This window comes from Psittacula echo (genome assembly GCF_963264785.1).
Source record: "Psittacula echo genome assembly, chromosome: 10".
In the NCBI taxonomy this organism is placed as follows: Eukaryota; Metazoa; Chordata; class Aves; order Psittaciformes; family Psittacidae; genus Psittacula; species Psittacula echo.
The window spans coordinates 3,967,539-3,986,692 of NC_137741.1; the positions used below are offsets into that span (position 1 = coordinate 3,967,539).

The 19,154-nt window shown below is 41.1% G+C and overlaps 1 protein-coding gene across 1 annotated transcript in view; it reads right to left on the minus strand.

Annotated features, from left to right (window-relative positions):
* Positions 1-19,154, minus strand: part of TMEM266 (transmembrane protein 266) — a gene marked incomplete at its 5' end in the record, with an annotated part of 61,981 nt that overhangs the window by 14,938 nt on the left and 27,889 nt on the right. Inside the window, 4 exons of the mRNA XM_080626316.1 lie at positions 5,622-5,808; positions 15,465-15,580; positions 16,996-17,134; positions 18,921-18,977. Coding sequence (XP_080482442.1) covers positions 5,622-5,808; positions 15,465-15,580; positions 16,996-17,134; positions 18,921-18,977 — 499 coding nt within the window. The remainder of the gene's footprint in view (positions 1-5,621; positions 5,809-15,464; positions 15,581-16,995; positions 17,135-18,920; positions 18,978-19,154) is intronic.

Below are 19,154 nucleotides of genomic sequence, written 5' to 3' on the forward strand. Positions count from 1 at the left end.
TGCCAACAGCAAACATAAACAGCCAGCTGGCACTTTCCAAGAGACTTGCCTTGCTTTCCACACAAAGGCATACTGACACATTAGTGCAAGATGCAGTACTCACACAACTGTTCAATTGACACGGACATCCAGTCTCTGAGGTTGGATGGATGCTTGAGCATGTGGGTAAACCACCTCGAGAGGAACCAAAGTTACCTTGCACCAAAAAAAAGAGCAACAGATACAGCCTGGTTGTAAGTAAGAAATCAACCTAAGATGGAAGTCATCATGCAGAAGGAAATCCTGGTATATGCAACAAACTCCATTATCAGCAGACGCTGGTGGGACAGAAAAACAAAACTCTTAACTGGCAACAAACCAGGTGGCTTTAGACCTTATTTCAGCAGATTGTGCTGCAAGAGCACTGTGTACTGAGTTGAGTGTGGCTGAGATGCAAGACATCTTTGTGCCAGCATGGCTAGTGGCTCTCGGGAGAGAATGGCCTGGAGGACCTCTCAGTGCTCCTTCCAACCTTGTTCTCTATGAATATGGATCAGCAGATCAACAGCTGAGTTGGTTTTTTAGTCAGCCTGAAGCAAACACAGAGGAATTTGGGTCTGTTCCTGTGAAACAGACACATTTGCTGAGCCTAGAAAATCAAAATTTGAGAAAGAAGATGCCTACCAACAAAGCAACAATTTGTTGGGTAAACACCAGTGAAAGAGAAGAATAATTTAAGTGAAAGGATTCAAAGACAAATTGTTACAAACTGGCATTAAATAAATGCAGACTGGGAATTAGGAAAAGATTTCTAAAAGTTTAGAAAAGGGAGAGGCTGGAGCAGTGTCATGATGGAGGCGGAGGGCAGAATACCTCACTGCTGTCACACAGAGCACGATCTGTTTATGAAAGGGGTTATTGTGAAAGAAGCAGCATACTTGGACAGCGGAACACGTTCCAGATCTGTGTTCCTTTACCTGTCAGCCATGTCTTCACACCTCTTTACATTAATGATGGGAGACAACTTCTCCCTCACACACGTGACTGTACGCTCGCCACTTCTGGAACTCAAAAGTTTCTACCCCACCCATTTGGTGAGTATGAAATTCAAGAGCCCAGCTACACTAACTACACACACATTTATAGAAGTGTTGCTTAACATTTAATTCCTTTGATTTCTGCCTGAATGATCAGTGCAGAACCACAAAGCCTGAAAGAGGCACCCACCTAGAAGAAGCCAAATCCTCACTCTTGCACAGATACATGGAGTTTAACCAGAAAACAGAGCGCACTTAAGATATAACCATTTCCAGGAGCAGGCTTCAAAGTAGATACATTTCAACATTTGAAAATAACCATAAACTATGTTTTATCTAGTGTTGTGCAGTAACAGGGCTCTCGGAGCATTAAACAGATGATCACCAAAGAATCTGGCTTAGATTTTAGAAGCGTTCAACCAGCTCAGACTGCCTTGCAAGCAACAACTGACAAAAACCCCTCCAGTGCTGTGCTCTGTCTTCCCAGACAGCTTATGAATAATCGTAAGGGAAGCCTCTGAAACTCCAAAACTTTTCATGTTCCCCTCCCAATATCGTACTTCCCTTCCAAAATGGTGGGTACGGATGAGGAGAGCAAGCTTTACTTTTCTCCAAGCAAGATCATAAATTGCAGCAGTTGCTCAAAGCAACAGACTTACTGCTAACTTCATAAAAATGGAAATTTGACTCAGGATAGCTAAAATAAGCTTTCTGCAATCCGATGTAACAGAGCTAGAATCCGGCTCTTGCTCAAAGGAATAGAAGGGTGGTTATATTAATCTTAAACTATGGCAGCACTGTAGAATTTCAAAACCTGGAATGATATATGCAGGAAAATGAGGGATTTCCACTAGGGACTCTAATTCATATATTATGGGAGAGATTAAAGAATAATAAATTTTGGGAGGAAGCATTAATGGCAATATGGGGCACTGTAAACCTGGCATTCCCTGAAGCCTGGAACTTTGTATACCAAACACTAAAAATGATTTGTACAGGAGCAGAAAACATTAGCTATTACTCTGACCATGACCAGTTACAGGCTGCATGAGGTAGGAAGACAGCAAGAGAAAAAACTCCTTTATGATTTAGAGATCAACAGATAGGGTAATATTTCCCATTATGTCAAATGGTAACTGTCTCTGGGAAGAAGAAAGGAGATGACAGCACTTAGGATATTTCCCTTTCTCTTAGGGAAAGGCTGACCACAATGGTCCTGAAAACCATTAGGGATGCAGCTGTGCATTCGCATATAACAGCTTTTACCCTAAGCTCTTTACAAACTGAGGCAGAGAAGCTAAGTGAAGTGCTCACAGTGCAGCAGATGTCACAGCTCTACCCTGGGTTTATAGCTCCAAGAGTCGTACCCTTCTCTTGAGTCCATCAGCTTTCTCCTGTTGATAATGGTACCCTTTGACTTGCATGCTGAAAGCCCGTGTTTCAGCCTTCATATTTGACTACTCTGGAGATCAATTTTTTGGCAAGACAAAGAAAAGCTCCATTCAAAACTTCCCTACTTCTTAGCCAAATTAATTACAAAATACTATATACCCATACATTTTTCACAGAGTTATGCCTACGCTGTTAGGAGGTCTCTTGGTGAACTGCTCTGGGCAGATAGAAGCGTGTGAGGCAGCATCCAGCTCATTATTCAGAGAATTAGCACAGGACTGCCCCGGCCTCCAGCAGCTTACCGCTGTGTGGCCTGGAGAAGTGGTCCTTCAAGAAAAGGCATGAAATACTAGCTGGTCAGTTATGGGAAACTTTCAGAGCCTGGTGACCATCTGACTAGAGCTCTTGCCTCTCCCAGTCTTGTACCAGCAATTAAGGCACTTCAGATACAAAGAGATCTGCAGGAAGAAAAGCTGGGTGAAAATACGTACTGAAAGCTACCAAATTAGCCAGCACATACAGCTCCCTGATGCAGGCCACAGTGTGTGTCTCTATACAAATCCCCTGAGACGTGTGTACCATGTGATGTCGTGGTTACCTGACTAACTTTACTGAATGCTGTAGTAAATGCTTGCACAAAATCCAGTGTAAATACTAGACTACAAGCTACAGCTGCCCCTGAGGAGCTTTAACTTATACACTATCCCATAAAACTCCCAGGTAGGGAAATGAGTAAAGTCTCAATGCTTTCTTATTCCATAGCCCCTTGGAGGTAAAGTATTCTGTGCTGAATGTTTCCATTGTTCAAAATAGAAGGGGGAAATAAGATTAGTTTGAGATGGAATATCCCATTTTCTGATGCAGTATGTACTCTAGCCAAGTCAAACTTGCTGGTTTGGCAGAATTCGGGGCTCTCTGAAGCCAGTGATTTTTTGAAGGGTAATAAAGTTAAGTTTGGCACAAACACATGCTTTCCATGCCATTCCCTACCCTCAGGTGTTATATGTAAGGCTAATGTTCTGCCAGCGCATAAGAGAGCAGCACATGAGAGCCTGTTCTGCATAACAGCTGAACTGTGGCTTTGAACTGTAGCTTTTCTTTTAACAGTATTACCAACTCGGTCCCTTATTTCTCCTCTAGCTAGTCAGTGTAATAGGCAACTGCAGATGTTTTTCAAAGCTCACAAATGCCATGTGGCACACAGAAAGATTAACTGCAGTCATCACTCAGGAATCTTTAAGGAGGAAAAACACAGCTTAGAGAAAACGGATGCAAAGCAATTCCTAATGTGGTCTGACACAGAGGATAACTTGCAAAACATAACCCTTGACCCAAAAGTCAAGAGTTAAAACACTGGTAGCTTCCAGTTCCAGGCAGAGCAAGTGACATGGGAAGCCCTGAAGACAGCACAGCCAGTGTCACCACAGCATGTGAGAAGAGGGAGGATAAAGAAATGACCTACAGGAAATGGCTCAATCACCTGTGCTCTGCAGAGACATGTCTCAGGAGTATCCTACGCAAACCAGATATAGCCTCTCCACACCGCAAACGGAGGCATCTTCACCTTCTTTCTGACATACCACATTCAGGTTTTGCTCATGTTTTGTTGGTCAGATCGGCCACCAGTGTAGATGAAGAAAATGCTGTCAGCATGCCAAAGTGATAATGGTGAAAACTGCTACAGCAACAGCCAGCACATTGCTGGGAGAGCTGGAGAAGAATGACCCAGCTGAGGTGAACAGGAGAAAAAACAGGCAGGGCTGGCTCATGACACTCCTTCCCCAGGGGAAACTGCCTCCTCCTGAATGCAGGAACCAATCCTGAAGATTGTGCATCTACTTCGTTGCATGTGTGGCCAGCATTTTACAGGGAGATCCAAATAATGAACAGTTGTGTTAACCTGGATGTTGGAATGAATATCTTGGATAGAAGAACTTCTAGATGAATCTCCACAGCACTAAACTTTCAGAAAACCTCCTTATAATGTGTACAACACTCCACAGTTCCAAATGTAACCCTCAAGGAATACATGCATAAATTATAACATATCCACTGGGGAGACCTCTGAAATACTACAAAAAAGGGGAAATGCGTTTTAGGGGGCAGTCTACTCAACTGTCTGCTTTTAAATACAATTTCAAATCAGGAATAATTAATGGCTGAAGTGTGGTTAGCACTTAGATATTATAAAAAGGAAAAAACAAAATCAATTCTATGCACTTCCATTACTGTGTAGAGATTGGAAAGAATTAACATTTGAAAATATCTGGTCAGCTTTTTCTCTCAAACCTTTTGATTAAAGTATTTCTGTGCCTTGAATTCTAAGGAGTTTGACCCAAATAAAGATACCATGCAAACTTCTAATTCAGATAGATTCACATACTGCTCATCTCCCAAGATAACCAAGCAAAGATGTCCAAAGAAGAACTACTAAGGTAGAAAGTGTTGTCTCTTCTGGAATATTACATTAGATGTTACGAAGATTAAGACACACATTCTGCATTCCGTCATTAGCGTTGGGGGATCACAGGAAAAACAGCTATGCCTTTTCCAAAATCATTTCTGGTCTAGCACTTTTGTGATAAAAATGGATCCAAATAAATAACTGTTGCTACTCTCCTGAACCACACATCTGCTCAACATACAGCTACAGACGATGGACTGCGCATCTACACAGCGCATCACTCCTTTTCTGGCACCACAGCTGCCCTACCCAAGCACAGCTGGGCAGGCCAGAACTGGCAAGTTTTAGCAACCTGGTAAGAGCACAGCCTTTAGGCAAAGCAAAGCTTCACAGCTCACATATGGCTTTGCTCTAAGACACAGAAATGCAAGAGGCCACAGACCAAAACTGGTTTTCAATGTTCTTCTCAATTTCCCTGCTTTTACCTCTGAGTGATTATCCTTTTGCCAATTCTGATTTGGCTGCTGCTGCTTTAGTGTTTAATGGATATAATCATGAAGACACTGGGAAGGTACATCAGAGTCATTTTCTTCCCAAGTCATTTTATTGCCTCTGTTCAGAATCTGTTCCCAAATTCAACAGCTCCTGCCACTTCAAAGCAGATACAGCCTCTTTGCAAAGATGGGAAAATACAGTTTCCAGGGAAAGTAATGAATTCACTGGTAGAGTGAAGGCATTTTAGTGGCATCAGTAGCTCTATGCAAGGGATCAGCTGTGTCAGTGGGTAGCAGCACACAGGCAGCACTCACCTCGTGGAGGTCGCAACTCAGTGATGTTCTCAGTGGCTTCATCATCCGAATCTTCAGTTGGTACCACCTTGTACCTTTTGCTGCTCTGCTTGTTCAGCACATGTGGGACCTGCAGTGCAGCCTCTCTCTCTGCAGCCAGATCCAAATCCTGCTGAGCAAGGTGGGCCCTCAGCTGCCTGATTTCAAACTACAGAAGAAAACAACACCGCATACTTATGTCATGTAAGCACAGTCAGAAGTCTATATGCTACAGTTGGGAGCTATTACTCACTTTATCTCTAAACCACAGACTGGTGAAAGCAAATTAAGTGTGCTTGAGCTGGGACGTGAGTCCAAGCTGCTGATGTTCCTTCTCTTAAAGCCCAAGTGAGCTGGACTGTTGTTCACATAATCTAAAAATAATGACTGCCTCATCCTGCTTTTCTATTTGGTACATGTCTGCATCTTGAAGATATGATTTGGGACAATTTAAAAACTGCCAGATCAAATTAAATCTTCCTATAAGACCACTCTCAACAGGCGTTTCGGGATTTAGGTTAATGACAAACATCCCCAACCTGCTAGACTTCCTAATGAAGATTTCTGTGGAGGGAGGTTCTCTAAGCAGTATTCAGAATGGTCCTCCCCCACTATCTGGGGAAGGGAGAGGGATACCACAGTCCTCCTCCAGCTTGAAATCTTCTGTACTCAACAGTGTGCAGAAAACCCTGGGGAAGGTTGCTACCTTTCTGGCTGCTCTCCTCAGATATATGAGCCATGGCAGCTAATGACTTTCTGCAATCAGGAGGTGATTTGTCTCATGACCGGTGTTATAAAGCAGACACCTGACGAAAAAACAGAAGCTACCAGGTACTATCTGGCTGATGGACACAGCACGTGTCTCTAGTGTTTGACAGCCACAGGTATTCTGCAACACAAGAAGGAAAACAATTTTTCTAGAGAAACTGCAGAGACCCTTTATACCCTAATAAAAGCACTACAAAATCCCATTGTCCTTTCCCTCACAGCTGTGGGGCTGTGTGGCAGAGTCTCTCTTTTTTAAACTCTTTTTAAGATCAGTAGTACAGCAGTGACCAACTCATGTCTAATCATAGAGAGCCGTAAATATCCTAAATGAGAGGAGAAAGCAAACGAGGCAAGTAATAGGCTTAGGCATTTAAAATTTGGCATTGCTGTGCCTTCCATAGTTCCAAGGCCTGAAAAGCTACCAGAGAGCATGATGCTACAGCGAGCCACACTGCACCCGTCACTCTGCATTTACAACAGAGATGGAATTAGCACCTCGATGCTTGAAAACTGGTGCATAACAACATGTAGGCTAAATGAATCTGGTTCTGGCTCTTGCCTCTCAGATTCTGACTCAAATCTACTCTGCTGTCAGATTTTGGAATCCATCAGCAGACCTAGATTGTTCCACTGCGGTCCACATCAGACATGGTGTGAACCTCAGGCATGCTGCAAAGCACCGGCAGTTCCTCCAAGCTGTGCAAGCAACTGGAAAGGAAACAAGACAGAGTTTCTGCAGATTTGAGAAAGAAAAAAGAGAAAAGAAAAAGAGATTCTAGTTTGTCACATCTGGAGACTGTCTGCTTTCCAGAGCTTAACGGAAGGAACCAATAACTGTAAGGCCCACTGCAAGACTCAAATCTAGGGAGCAAAAGGACAGTTCAAGCTTTCCAGATCACATTCAAACCACCTAATACAGGGATCTAACAAAGCACACAGCATTTTCTCTGTCTTGAAATCAACAGACATTGGTCTGGCAGCTACAGACAGCTGGCTGCACGAAACGTTCATTGCTCTTAACCAAAGGTCTTCTGACAGTGGCAGAAATCAGTATTTAACATTATTTATCATGTATATAATACAATCAGTATCAGCAAACACCAAAATACAGCCCTGCTCCTTCAATGACACCTCCATGGCAGATCCCAGGTGGTGGTTTTTGTGTCAACCTATCAGATAGGAAGCAGCAGCAAACTGGTGCTAACTTTTCCCAGCCAGCCTTAAGGTTCCTGAGGCTTAAGGTGCCAATATGAACGTGCCAATCAGCCATGACAGGACTACCTGGCATGGTTCAGCTTTAAAGGTTCAGCTTTACAACACAGAGAACTTCAAGTTTTATCCTTGACTTTGGGGGAAAAAAAATAAAGTCCCAAAATTTTCAAAATATCTTACATTTCACCTTTAAAGGGAGAAAGTTCCCCTGTTAGAAACTCCCTTGGTTTAAGGGAAGAAATGTTCTCAAACATGATAAGCAAGAAATAAAACTGGAGGCTTTTAGGTTGTTCTTTTAATGATTCTGTAACCATTTCTACCTGTCTAGCGCAAACTAAAAAGCAATAAGCATTAGGCTTATTATTTTATACTTATATAATATTTTATACTGGTTTTCTACATTTCACATTTCATCCTTCAAAAATGTTCCTGTGTGTCAGAAAAAGAAATATTGCCACTAAAATGCTTAATTCCGGCTTAGAGGCAGGATACCATGTATTTTTTCAAGGAAGAGTAAAAAATTGGCAGATATTTTATAACACAAACAGATAAAACTACCTAAAAGTCAGCTCAAGAATTGGATTTCTGCCACTCAATTTAACCAGCTTAAGCATTTACAATGATTGGCTGAACCTTGTAACAATCAAAAGCTTGAAGGGAACCAGTGCATTTTACAGATGTGAAAAAGGCACCACATCAGGTGATCCTTTCTGTCACAGTGAACCTACAGCAAAAACGGAGGGAAGAGCCCAGACTTCCTGATGCCCATTCACATGTTCCAATGAATAAAGCAAACGCTTTCAACTATCCACAGTCTTGTCAATCTTTTAGAATTTCCATGCCCAGTCACCAGCCAGTTTGCAGTATATGAGTTAATAAATTGTATTGTTTAATATGGCTCTGCCAACAAGCCATGAGCTACTCAGCCTGGCATGCGGGACCAAGCAGCAGCAGCCGTTGCTGGGATCACTATGCTGGACAACTACACTTTATCTGAGCAGTTCTTGATTCCCTATTTATAGGGGGAAAATTACTATCTTGGGTGAATCCCAGCCACACAGACAGCATGAGAAACTGGAATCTGCAGAGAAAACGATTACCAGAGTTATTCAGGTGAACAGCCTGTACTAATGTCAAAATACAGAAGGGGCTTTGCTGCCATCTCATGTTTGAAAGACAGAAGTACATGGTTGTGCCTGCAGCAGCAGAGGAAGCACCTGCTGGTGAAGATCGCACTAATGTCACACTCCAGCAGAAACTGAAACCAAAACCTCACGTCTTGGCTCATGCAATGCTTCTCTCATCCACTGCCTGAGGATTAGAAAAAGTTGCCAGTCCTGCATACACGTAAGTGGTATGTGAACTCTTTTATTGCTAGCTGCAAATAGGAGCCGCATGTTTGTCTTATTTTCAGCTCTTAACCCTGAGCTAGTTCAGCTGGTCTAAAATCTAGAGCTGAACATGAGACTGTCAAGAGCAGATCTGAGGGCTGAATTCCTAGGCACAGTAAAGCATCTCACTATGCTGGACATCAATATTACATGCAAGGTGAATAATAGCATGCAGAGATGTTCAAAAAGATAACAGCAGAAACTAATGTTGCCTACAAACCCACACAGCTGCAGCTGGTTAACACAGGGTCTCCCTTCCACTTTTCCATTACCTCACATGGTCAGCTTCCAGGTCCCATTCATGTTTGCCCTGAAGTATATGTGTCATTAAAACAGTGGAAAGTTAGAATTAAATGCTATTATGTGTGTAACTGTCATTTTTTTATTGACAGGGAAGAGGGTACTCATTGAAATAACGGTGTTTGTCTCACTCCCACATTCACTGCTGCTAATGCAAAGTGATCCACACAACGTATTCCACTGAGATGCAGAACTGTAACTGCTACAGACACCGACCATAAGACAGAACCAAAACCCAATATGCTGCCTCCAAATGCAAACTGAAACTCTCTAAAGTCTCTAGCATGTTCAGAAAGACACTGGGTGGGAAAATCGACATTTATCATAAAGATTGACTTAAGAAAAGGCAAAGGACTTTCAATAAAATATCTAGGAAAAATTAAATAAGAAACAGAGATCTTCGGCGTGCATCTACGCAGGAGATCAGTTCAATATTACTTGTTTCCAATTATTACTTACAAATTCTCCCAAGATATTGTAGAAGCTGGAATACAGTTTTAGGCACTAAAAGCAACCCACTAAAAACAAAGGTTAACTCTAAGAAAAGTGGGTGTTCCTTACGGGTGTAATTCAATGAGAGACTGCCTGAGCAAATTATATTGTAAGTGCTTGTATCTATTGAACATTATATTGAACACTGACCTCAGGCAGTTCTAATGCGTAAAAGAGCTAGTGAGATTGCTCTGACTGCATGTCATGCAGTCCAGGGCAGGTTAAATAAATCATTAAAAGGTATAAAATATAACAGTCTTTTTAACTAAAAATTCTGGGCCAAGTTAAACACATGAAATTTCTATTTGCAGTAGGAGCTGATGTAGCTACCTGAATGTAGACCTGGGCCTCCATAACACAGAGTACTGCAGAAGGGCTGTACTCAGAAAACAGTGGTTTGTATTTCCAGGTAGAATACCCTTCCTTCATCCTGTAAGGAAGGGTGCATATTATGCATATCCTGAGGGAAAAAAAGCATATGAACTTATACACATGCTTTGATTTGTTTAAATTAAGACTTACTCAAAGGTATCATCTCTGTGTTAAGAGCCTTCTAATTCCCACAGAGAGCCAGTGGGCAAATAATGCTGCTGTGTAGAAGACAGCTTGTGATCACAGATCCTAAAGCAAACCATCTCCTAACTCAAGATAATCACAAATTGAGTGCTGGTCCACTTGAGACACCTACTGACATTACTTACCAGGACACATACAACGCTCATTATCTTTAATCACATAAGACTTCGGTAGCTTCTCGTGGGTTCCTTTGTCAGGAATTTCCAACATACTTTGCAATGAAAAAAAAATATTTGAAAAGCTTAGAGAATCACAGCATAATCTAGGCTGAAATGGACCTGTGAGGGTCATCTAATCCACCACCCTGCCTAAAGCAAGTCCATTTAGCTCAGGCTGCTAAAAGCCTGTCCTGTCAAGTTATGAGTATCTGTAATGTTGCATATACCACAACCTCCCTGGCAGTGGGCTCCAGTGCCTGACTCTTCTCCTAGTGAAAATGTTTGTTCTTATATTTAATAGGAATTTTGGACATTCCAAGCTTATGCACTGTCACTCTGCAACTCTGAGGAAAGCCTGGCCACACCCTCCCATGAGGGAGTTGAATGCATGTGGCTAATGTGAAAATGTGCTTATTACCAAGAAAAAGAGAGATACAAAGCATCTCATGCAAGAAGGAGTAACTGGATTGTCAGGCGTGAAAAGAAAGTTGATTGATGGGAAATTTAAACTAACTTAGGATTTTAAAAAGTGCTACAGGTCCTTTTGTAGCACAAATTTAGCAATATTTTGGCAGGAAACAAAGCAGAAAGAACTATGGGGCACACTGTGCACTTCTTTGCTCAAAGAATGCATCAGGTGATTGTTTATAAGCAGGTAAACTGACCAAGACCTACCCAGGGCTCCAAGTAACATCTCAGCTTACACACTACCCACCCATCTGGTACTGTACAACATTCATGTAAGACTCAAAAAGGGGCTTAGCAGTGAATCATACAGTACTTGCCTGTAATGGTCTAGCAAGAGTATGATTGACATAGTTTCAGAAAGATCAATGAACATTTTAGCCAGAAGCTTACTCGTGTCTAATGCAGGAGCTATAACTTTGCTCAATTCTATTAGTGCTTTCTGTACACAATGCCCTGCCCTAAAATTCATCTGCCACTGGGATACAATCCAATGTTTGTTTCCATTAGTTTAGCCATTGTTGATAACAATAAAAATCAGGAGACAGTTGCAAACTAACGATTTACTGGCAGAGTGAAACACGGGATGACCTTGGCTGCCTTCCATTGCCCAAGAAAATGACTGGTAGTTGGAAATAAATTTAAATTATTGCAAAAGGATAACAGAAGTTATTTCTCCAATAGGTAATTTTACCAGCTAAATAGCCCTGTCATTAAACTAGCAGCTGTTGTACAAATTATATTCCAAGATAAAAAAGAAATTATAGCTCCCATAGTTGTTGCAGCTTTGAGAATGAAGAAACCCCCAATTCTATAGGAGCTGACAGAAAAGGAGCTCTTGTGATAAGGCTGAACATACAGTCTTGCCTGCTCTGTGCCTGGCTGAATGATCTTGTGAGAGTTAAGCAGAAAGGATCACGTAAGTATAATTTCTATTATATATGTATATTAATAATAGTATAATAATTTCTATTATCAGAAATAGGAACTCCTTTACAGGTGACTCCAGAGGAAAAAAACAACCTTCTCTTATTGGAATCTGCATTGTTAATGGAACTTTGGCATTTTGTGTTGCAGTTCAACTTAATCTGATAAAACAACAGCATCGGCAATACACTCTGTTAATAATTTTGACGGTAATTGTTGTGAGACCCCTTTACCTCTACCCATTGCTAGAAATCTCCATTACTGTCACTGTTAATGCTTCTCATGTTTTGGGAAGTCCTGTGCAGCCATCTCGGCCCTTGCGGTGTTTTCTGCCTTGACCGCCCTCATGCTCCACTCCCTTTTAACAACTTCTTTCTTGGCCAATGAAGAATAAATAAAAAGCAAACTGTTCAAACAGTTTCAGGGGGTACTACACAGAACAAAGCGGTGGTCCATGCAACTATAATTTATAAAATATATTCTGGTTTCAAATGTATAGCTAGCCAAAAAACAACATCTGGAAAGAGTTTGCATGTTTGCAAAAGTACGTCTCCAATGTCATTCAGGAATGGAAATGTACTTTATAGTTGTGATACCACTGGCCAAAAAATATACAACTGACAAAAGAAACACCATTCAAAAAGCAAGATGAAGGGAGGTTGCTTCTTCCCTGCTTTCAGTATTTTTAAAGCAATAACTCTACTTTTGTGTTAAGTATCAGCTTCATACAGGTGGGCATGGGGCTTCTCACAGAACTGGTCCCCAGTTATTTTGTTTTAAATGCTGAACAAAACAGATTATTTTTTCCCCCATTTCCTCTTCAGAAATAAGGAATATTTTGTCTGAAACTTTCAAAATCATTTCATCTGCAGAAGATGCCAGACCTTGAGAATTTCAATCCCAATTGCCTGACAAGAAGCAAAGCAGACAGAAACTGAACACAGGGTCGCAGAAAAGGAAGTGCTGGGAAATCTTTCTAACAGGAATGTTTTCAGCCCTCTCTATAATTACTAAATAAATGCAAATCATCAGTGTGGTCACAAGAATACTGATTCATCCTGAGGCTGCATCTACATCCACTGCTGGGATGGAGGCAAATATGATGGCTTGCCCATCCTCCCTACTTGGGCTGGCACTGGGGTCTGAGGAAAGCTGTCAACCCCTGTAGCTCCCAGCTATCCTATCTGCCCATGTCAGAGGTGGCACCACGCAGACAAGGCAAACTGGAATGTCTGCCTGCCAGTGCTTCAGACTTGAGAACAGCCAGACTATTGTAGGCAAAGCTCCACTCAAAACCACAGAGATGATCACTTCAACTCTATGAATGAGCAATCCTCTAAAAAGGTCAGGAAAGATCATCAAATGAAAAAGCAAAAACCTGGCAGGATTTTAGACATTAAATGCCATTAGGAAACATTTTTCCCACCAGATACTGTACACAATGTTAATGTGAATATTATAATGCTGACAACTTGTTCTTGACTGAATTAAGAAGCTAATAATTTACAAAGGGAGGTTGCAGTACCTGTATCAGTGTCTTACATTGCTAACTGTAGCAAATTAGTGCATTTACGTCATATTACACAGCTGAGACATTTGTTTGGCAGGAAGTCAGGACGGTAAAATAAGAGGCATTAGTATGCTGTCATTTTTCTATAGTCCATTTTTTCCCATAGCTGATGACATTTGAAAGCTAGGGGAGAACCTGCTCTGTTTTCACAGATTCATTAATTTACCAGTACAGCATTTCTTTGTGCTTGATGTACAGTTATGCTGTAACCAACAGAGCTCTGATTAGGGCTACTATGCTCAGACATCTTGCAAGGCAGGCATGCAGATAAGGAGTACTCGGGTCAGAATGGGGAGCAGCAAAAGTTGCTTCTGAACCCCACGTGGGATGAGCCCACCTTTACTCAAAGACCATGAAATAACACCAAAAATTGTTTAGAGATTGTGAGCGTTATCTGGCTGCATAATACACTTCCTAAAAATGAATGCTTTCAAATTGATGACTGTCAAGAGCTTTAGCCTAATAGCATGGTCTGACCGGCAAAATACTGCCACAGGACTCAAGATATCGCCGACCTGCCTAGCACATTTGACCGAAGGGATAACATCTCCCCCATCAAATGGGGTATATACCAATGCCCTGTTCACAACCATGAGAGAACCATGAATCACTTAATGTAACTGTGTAAAGTTGCGTGAAGAGGACTGCAGTTTTGCCACTGAAGATACACAGTTGGAAGCAACTGATTTTTGGCAGAAGTCAAGCATAAGCTTTAGAAATTTGTTATGTTTAATGTGAGAGACTCAAAACCAGTGTGAAATGACACACACACTGCCAAGAGGTCTGCCAAGTTCATTACACAGACAAGGCAACCTAACACCACCAAGAGTTCATTGCAGAATTCTAGGTTGAGACTCAGGAGACCTGGAACCAGATTTAAAAAGCCATGTGGGGACTTAAATACTGATGGTTTCACAAGTAATTTAGGTTCCTTAGTAAAAGATGGGCACCTAAATCCCTGCTTCAGATTAGGCACCTTTTGAGCAGTTGGTCTTATCTGGGACAAGCTGCCTCTCCTGCTGTCTGCTCAGGCCTTTCAACCTTTTAACTGATTGAGCCATTCATATCTTGAGGTCTTCTCATTTTGTATTTGGAAAGCACTTACCACGAGTGGGGAGTGGGAGCTGAAGCTAGAAATCTTCAAGATTTATTTGGACACCTCATAGTTACCCTTACAACTGAAACAAGAAGTCACTTGGAAGATCATTCTGTTGTGGTTTGATGGTCATCTGAATGCTCGCTTAGCCTGGGCCTTGACATACATTCCTGGTTTCTACATTAAAGCAGGTTATTCAAGAACTCATTTGCATGAAACAAACTGCAAAAACTCCTAGCTCATTGCCCTAGCTGTGGTTTTACACCTTCTTCATGTATATATATTCATTTGACATATTTTAAGCTTCACCTTCCCTTGCCTCAAAACTTAATCACTGAATATTTGGGGGCCTGGGAAAAGTCTTAAATCTTGACTTGCTTCCAGGAACTGGAAGCTTCTATTGCAACATTCTGGCTCTTCCAAAATAGCCTCTGACTGACCTACAGGGAAGCTGCCTTCTGCACTGAAAGCAAGGAGATTCATTAGCTTTCAACTGCATATACCTTTCTTGGGAATAAGGCCTTAATATTTCTGCAGTTTCCAACAAAGGCAATGACTTTTTCCACGTTCTTAGTATTACGACAAGCTATTTGTACTCACATTCAGTAAGTTACATACTGAAGAATTTCTTTTCTCTTCCTTGCACTTGTTATACTCACCTTAAAAAAATACAAGCAAAGGGAGACAACTGCTTTTTGACAAATAGCATGTTGACAATATCCAGGCTGCAACTAATGCTTAACAGAGACCTGTCACCTTACAACAGATGTCCTAGTGATATTTCTCAAACCTTAGCTTGCAGCAAAGCACATGAACTGTTTGATTTGCCATGACAAGCTATGTGCAAATAAAGACATAACTGAACTTTACCCCTTGTTCTTGGCAGATCTGGGTTAGTCTTTCCAGCTGCTCATCTTGAATAACCTTTGCCTTCTCATATTGCTGAATCATCATCTCCATCTCCACTTTCACTGGAAGGACATAGGCTGGAAAACACAAATAAGCATTTAAAGTAACCCAGCTGTCTTTTCTTTTTTTTTCTTAACCAGAGGGAAACCCTTTACAGGCCAAAGAACGTCACCCCTTTCAGTTGGATCTAGAGTATTTCTTACAGAAAGAGCACTAGAGTATTTCTTCTGGGGAAGGATTTCCAACACATGAAATGCAGGTCAGCAGTATCTAGGTCTAGCTGCACTAATACAGATCTTTTCCAATGTTTACCACAGATTTCCTGAATTGCTAGCTAGGAGGATTTTCTGCTTAAAGTTAGACCCATCCCCTTTAAACCTGAACAGCATGGCTCCCTTAGGAAAAGAACTATTCCAGAGCCCTAAGCATTTAATTCCTAGACTTTGTGGTAAGAAATAAGTCCTTAATGGAAACAGCAGACTAAGAAGGGTATTTTAAAAACAAAAAGGCATTTATCTTCTATTGCTTTTCGAGCTACAGCCCAGCTTTTAATAAGTCTTCTGAAAGCCTCTGGAAATTTTGCTCCTGTCATAACTATGGCAAACTCAGACTGACCAGCAAAGATGTTCAATGCATACTGCAATTCTTGATGTTTTCTGAAGCTCCACGAGATCTTCAGCTTCTCTTGTACACTTCAGAGGGCTACAACCCCTCCACAACTCTGAATACAGGGTTTCCTGGGCATCTAAACTCAAAATAACAAATTGACTCTGATCTTTCATGCATGAGCAAAATGACCCTTCATTAATTCCTCTTCCACTTCTCTTCCCTGTAAAAAGAAATGCCTCAAACTGCTGAACAGTCAGTGGTTCTGCTCTCCAGAACCTTCTCTTCTGGAGCTTTCTTATCTCCCCTGGTGCTCCTCCCCAAGGTCTGTACAAAACAACACCAATACACGATTCAGCGTTATGCTGCAGAGCACCACCATTGCAGAGAGCACCTTCAGTGCAGAACCCCCATGGTAAGAAAATGCTCCTGGAATTTGACATAGAAATTGTATTACAGATGAGAACACAGAAAAGAAAGCCCCAAGACAGAGCTAGCTGCATGGGAATGGGGAGGGTGTATCAGAAAGGCAGATTGGAAGCAATTATTTTGCAGAATCAGGAATGACATCTGGTGGCAGGAGACAGGAAGCAGGTCAGAGCATTTGCTTTACAAGGACAGGGGATGTGAAGGTGCCCAACAGAAAAATAAAACCCAATCAATTATAAAGACTCCTAGGGAACACGAGATACAGCCATGAACTGGAGACCTACTCGCATCCATAGGAATCATAACTCTCTTCTGTTCCATCTTCTTAAAAACAAGAGGAAGGAGAATGATAGAAACAGTGGTGACAAACAATATTTACATGGTTTTAAAATGTCTTTTTTTTTTTTCCTCAGCCTGCCAGGTAATTCTTGGAGCCCCAAACTGAATCACCACTTACCATCAATGATCCTCTTCACTCTCCATATTCGTAGTGTGATAATAAGGCTGATAGCATCCCATGGGCTGCTGGGGCCATTAGCCACTGTTGAGGCCACCATTGGTGCCAAGGACAAGATTATGACAGCACCATCAAACACCTAGAGAGAAATCAATTTTTTCAAAGCTCTCCTAGAGATCATAGCCCTGCCATTCCTGCTTGGGGGCTCAAAGGGCTCCCACTTTGCCCAGAAGAAATGCAATTATGGTGTATGTTTGACAGGGATGTGAGAAGTTGCCAAGCCACAGAAAGGCTGCATCCTTTTTAGGCAGCACAACAGAATTCCTTAGTGCATTTTATGATGTGAGGAGACACAAACTGTGGTGGGAGGGCAGGACAGAAAAAGGTATTTGGAAATACTGGCCAAAATTTCCAAGCAGAAGTGATAGCCTAAATGCTATTACAGCCAAAGAGTTTTATTATCATTGGTACTTATTACCTGTTACTTAGCATAATGTCATCCCAAAAAAAGGATACGGTCCATGCCCATAGATCATACTGTCTAAATGAAGAGATCAAGAGGACAAGTAGAAAAAGATGGAGCAAAGAGACTTGATGGCTCTTGGCCACATCCTGACTATGCAACGTGTGTGGCAACGGCTATGCATCAAGACAGACTCCTTGCTCTCACCTTTATTGGGCAGCTAGGTTTTCAAGGGTTTTGACAACTGGAACTATTCAGAAAGATTTGTATGACACTGGTTGCATTGGGATTAGATCAGAAAAGGCAATTATGCAACGTTTCAGAAATACATGAGTAAAGAAATTTCAGAGCAAACTGGCAGTAGTGTTGTGTCTGTCCTACACTCGCCTAGCAGGGTAGAACAGAATACCACATTCTCATTCCTACTGAGACCCTTCCCTGCTGCCAAAGAGCAGTGATTAATGGTTTGCATAAGGAGGCAAGACATCAAATTGGATAAGCACTATATATTCAGAATTGTGCATAACAATTCAGTGTATTGAAAAGAAACACTTCTTACTAGGACCATATGATGGGCAGTAAAGGACATCAAACCATTCCAAATCAGCAAAATTATTTATCAAAAACTGCTGCATTTAGCCTCTGTAATAGGAGTCTCTGAATCAATAACTTCAGTTTCATGTAAGTTTTCTAGCAAAAAAAGCTAAAAAGTTGACAACTTTATTACAAAAATGTGCAAGTCTTTAGACTCACTTCAGCTCTGAGAAAACCCACATTTTCTTCAGGTGCACTCTGTGCAGTATTAGTTTATCAGACAGTATCAACAAAGAGCTTTTAGTTTTCCTGATCTCCATACTTTTGCTCAGATTTAGATTATAAGTTATTTAAACACATGCATTTCTTTATCTGCCTCTGCAACAGTCTGCACATTCTACCTCATTTCTTAATTTGAGCTATAAATTATGGTATTTGTCAGAATTCAATTTAATTAAAAAATTATTTCATGATGAGAAAATTGGGGATTTTGCCAAACCAGTATTTTCTATCACAAAACTACACAGAATTTATAATTCGGTTCTAATTTCAACCTGATTACGGGAATGGGGTTACACAAGTCACATTACAATAACAATGACATAACAAGTCATATAACCTGTACTGTTCATCATTCTCAGGGTAGAGATATCAAGTTAAACTAGCACAGCTTTAACAAGAAAACAGTCACAAAGAGCAGAAATGACACAACCTTCCCTTCATGAAATAATCCAGAAAGTCACACTCTGAGTCTCTCACAGAAAAAGGGACTGCACCATACAGCTATATATACATACATAGAATGAGAAGAATAAGCTTATTTATCTGACTGTATTACATCAGGTCTATAAAAAAACCCACCCAAAGCAGTTCTTAATATTCTTACTGTGTCTGCCTGGAAAACAGTACAAAGAGTAAGAGTGCTTACCTCTACTTTGTTTTCAATGTAATCCCATATGCCAAGCACCACAATCCTCAAAATAGTCTAGTAAAATAGATTGGGGGGGGGAGGGGAGGGGGGAAAGACGATGAATGTTATTGTAATTTTAGACAAATGTTTAGTCCTACGTCTGTTTATAGGATCATTTTTTGTCTTACGTAAGCATTATGCTTTTCTTCTGAATAATAATGAGGATCTAGAAATAGCTGCACTTCTGTATTA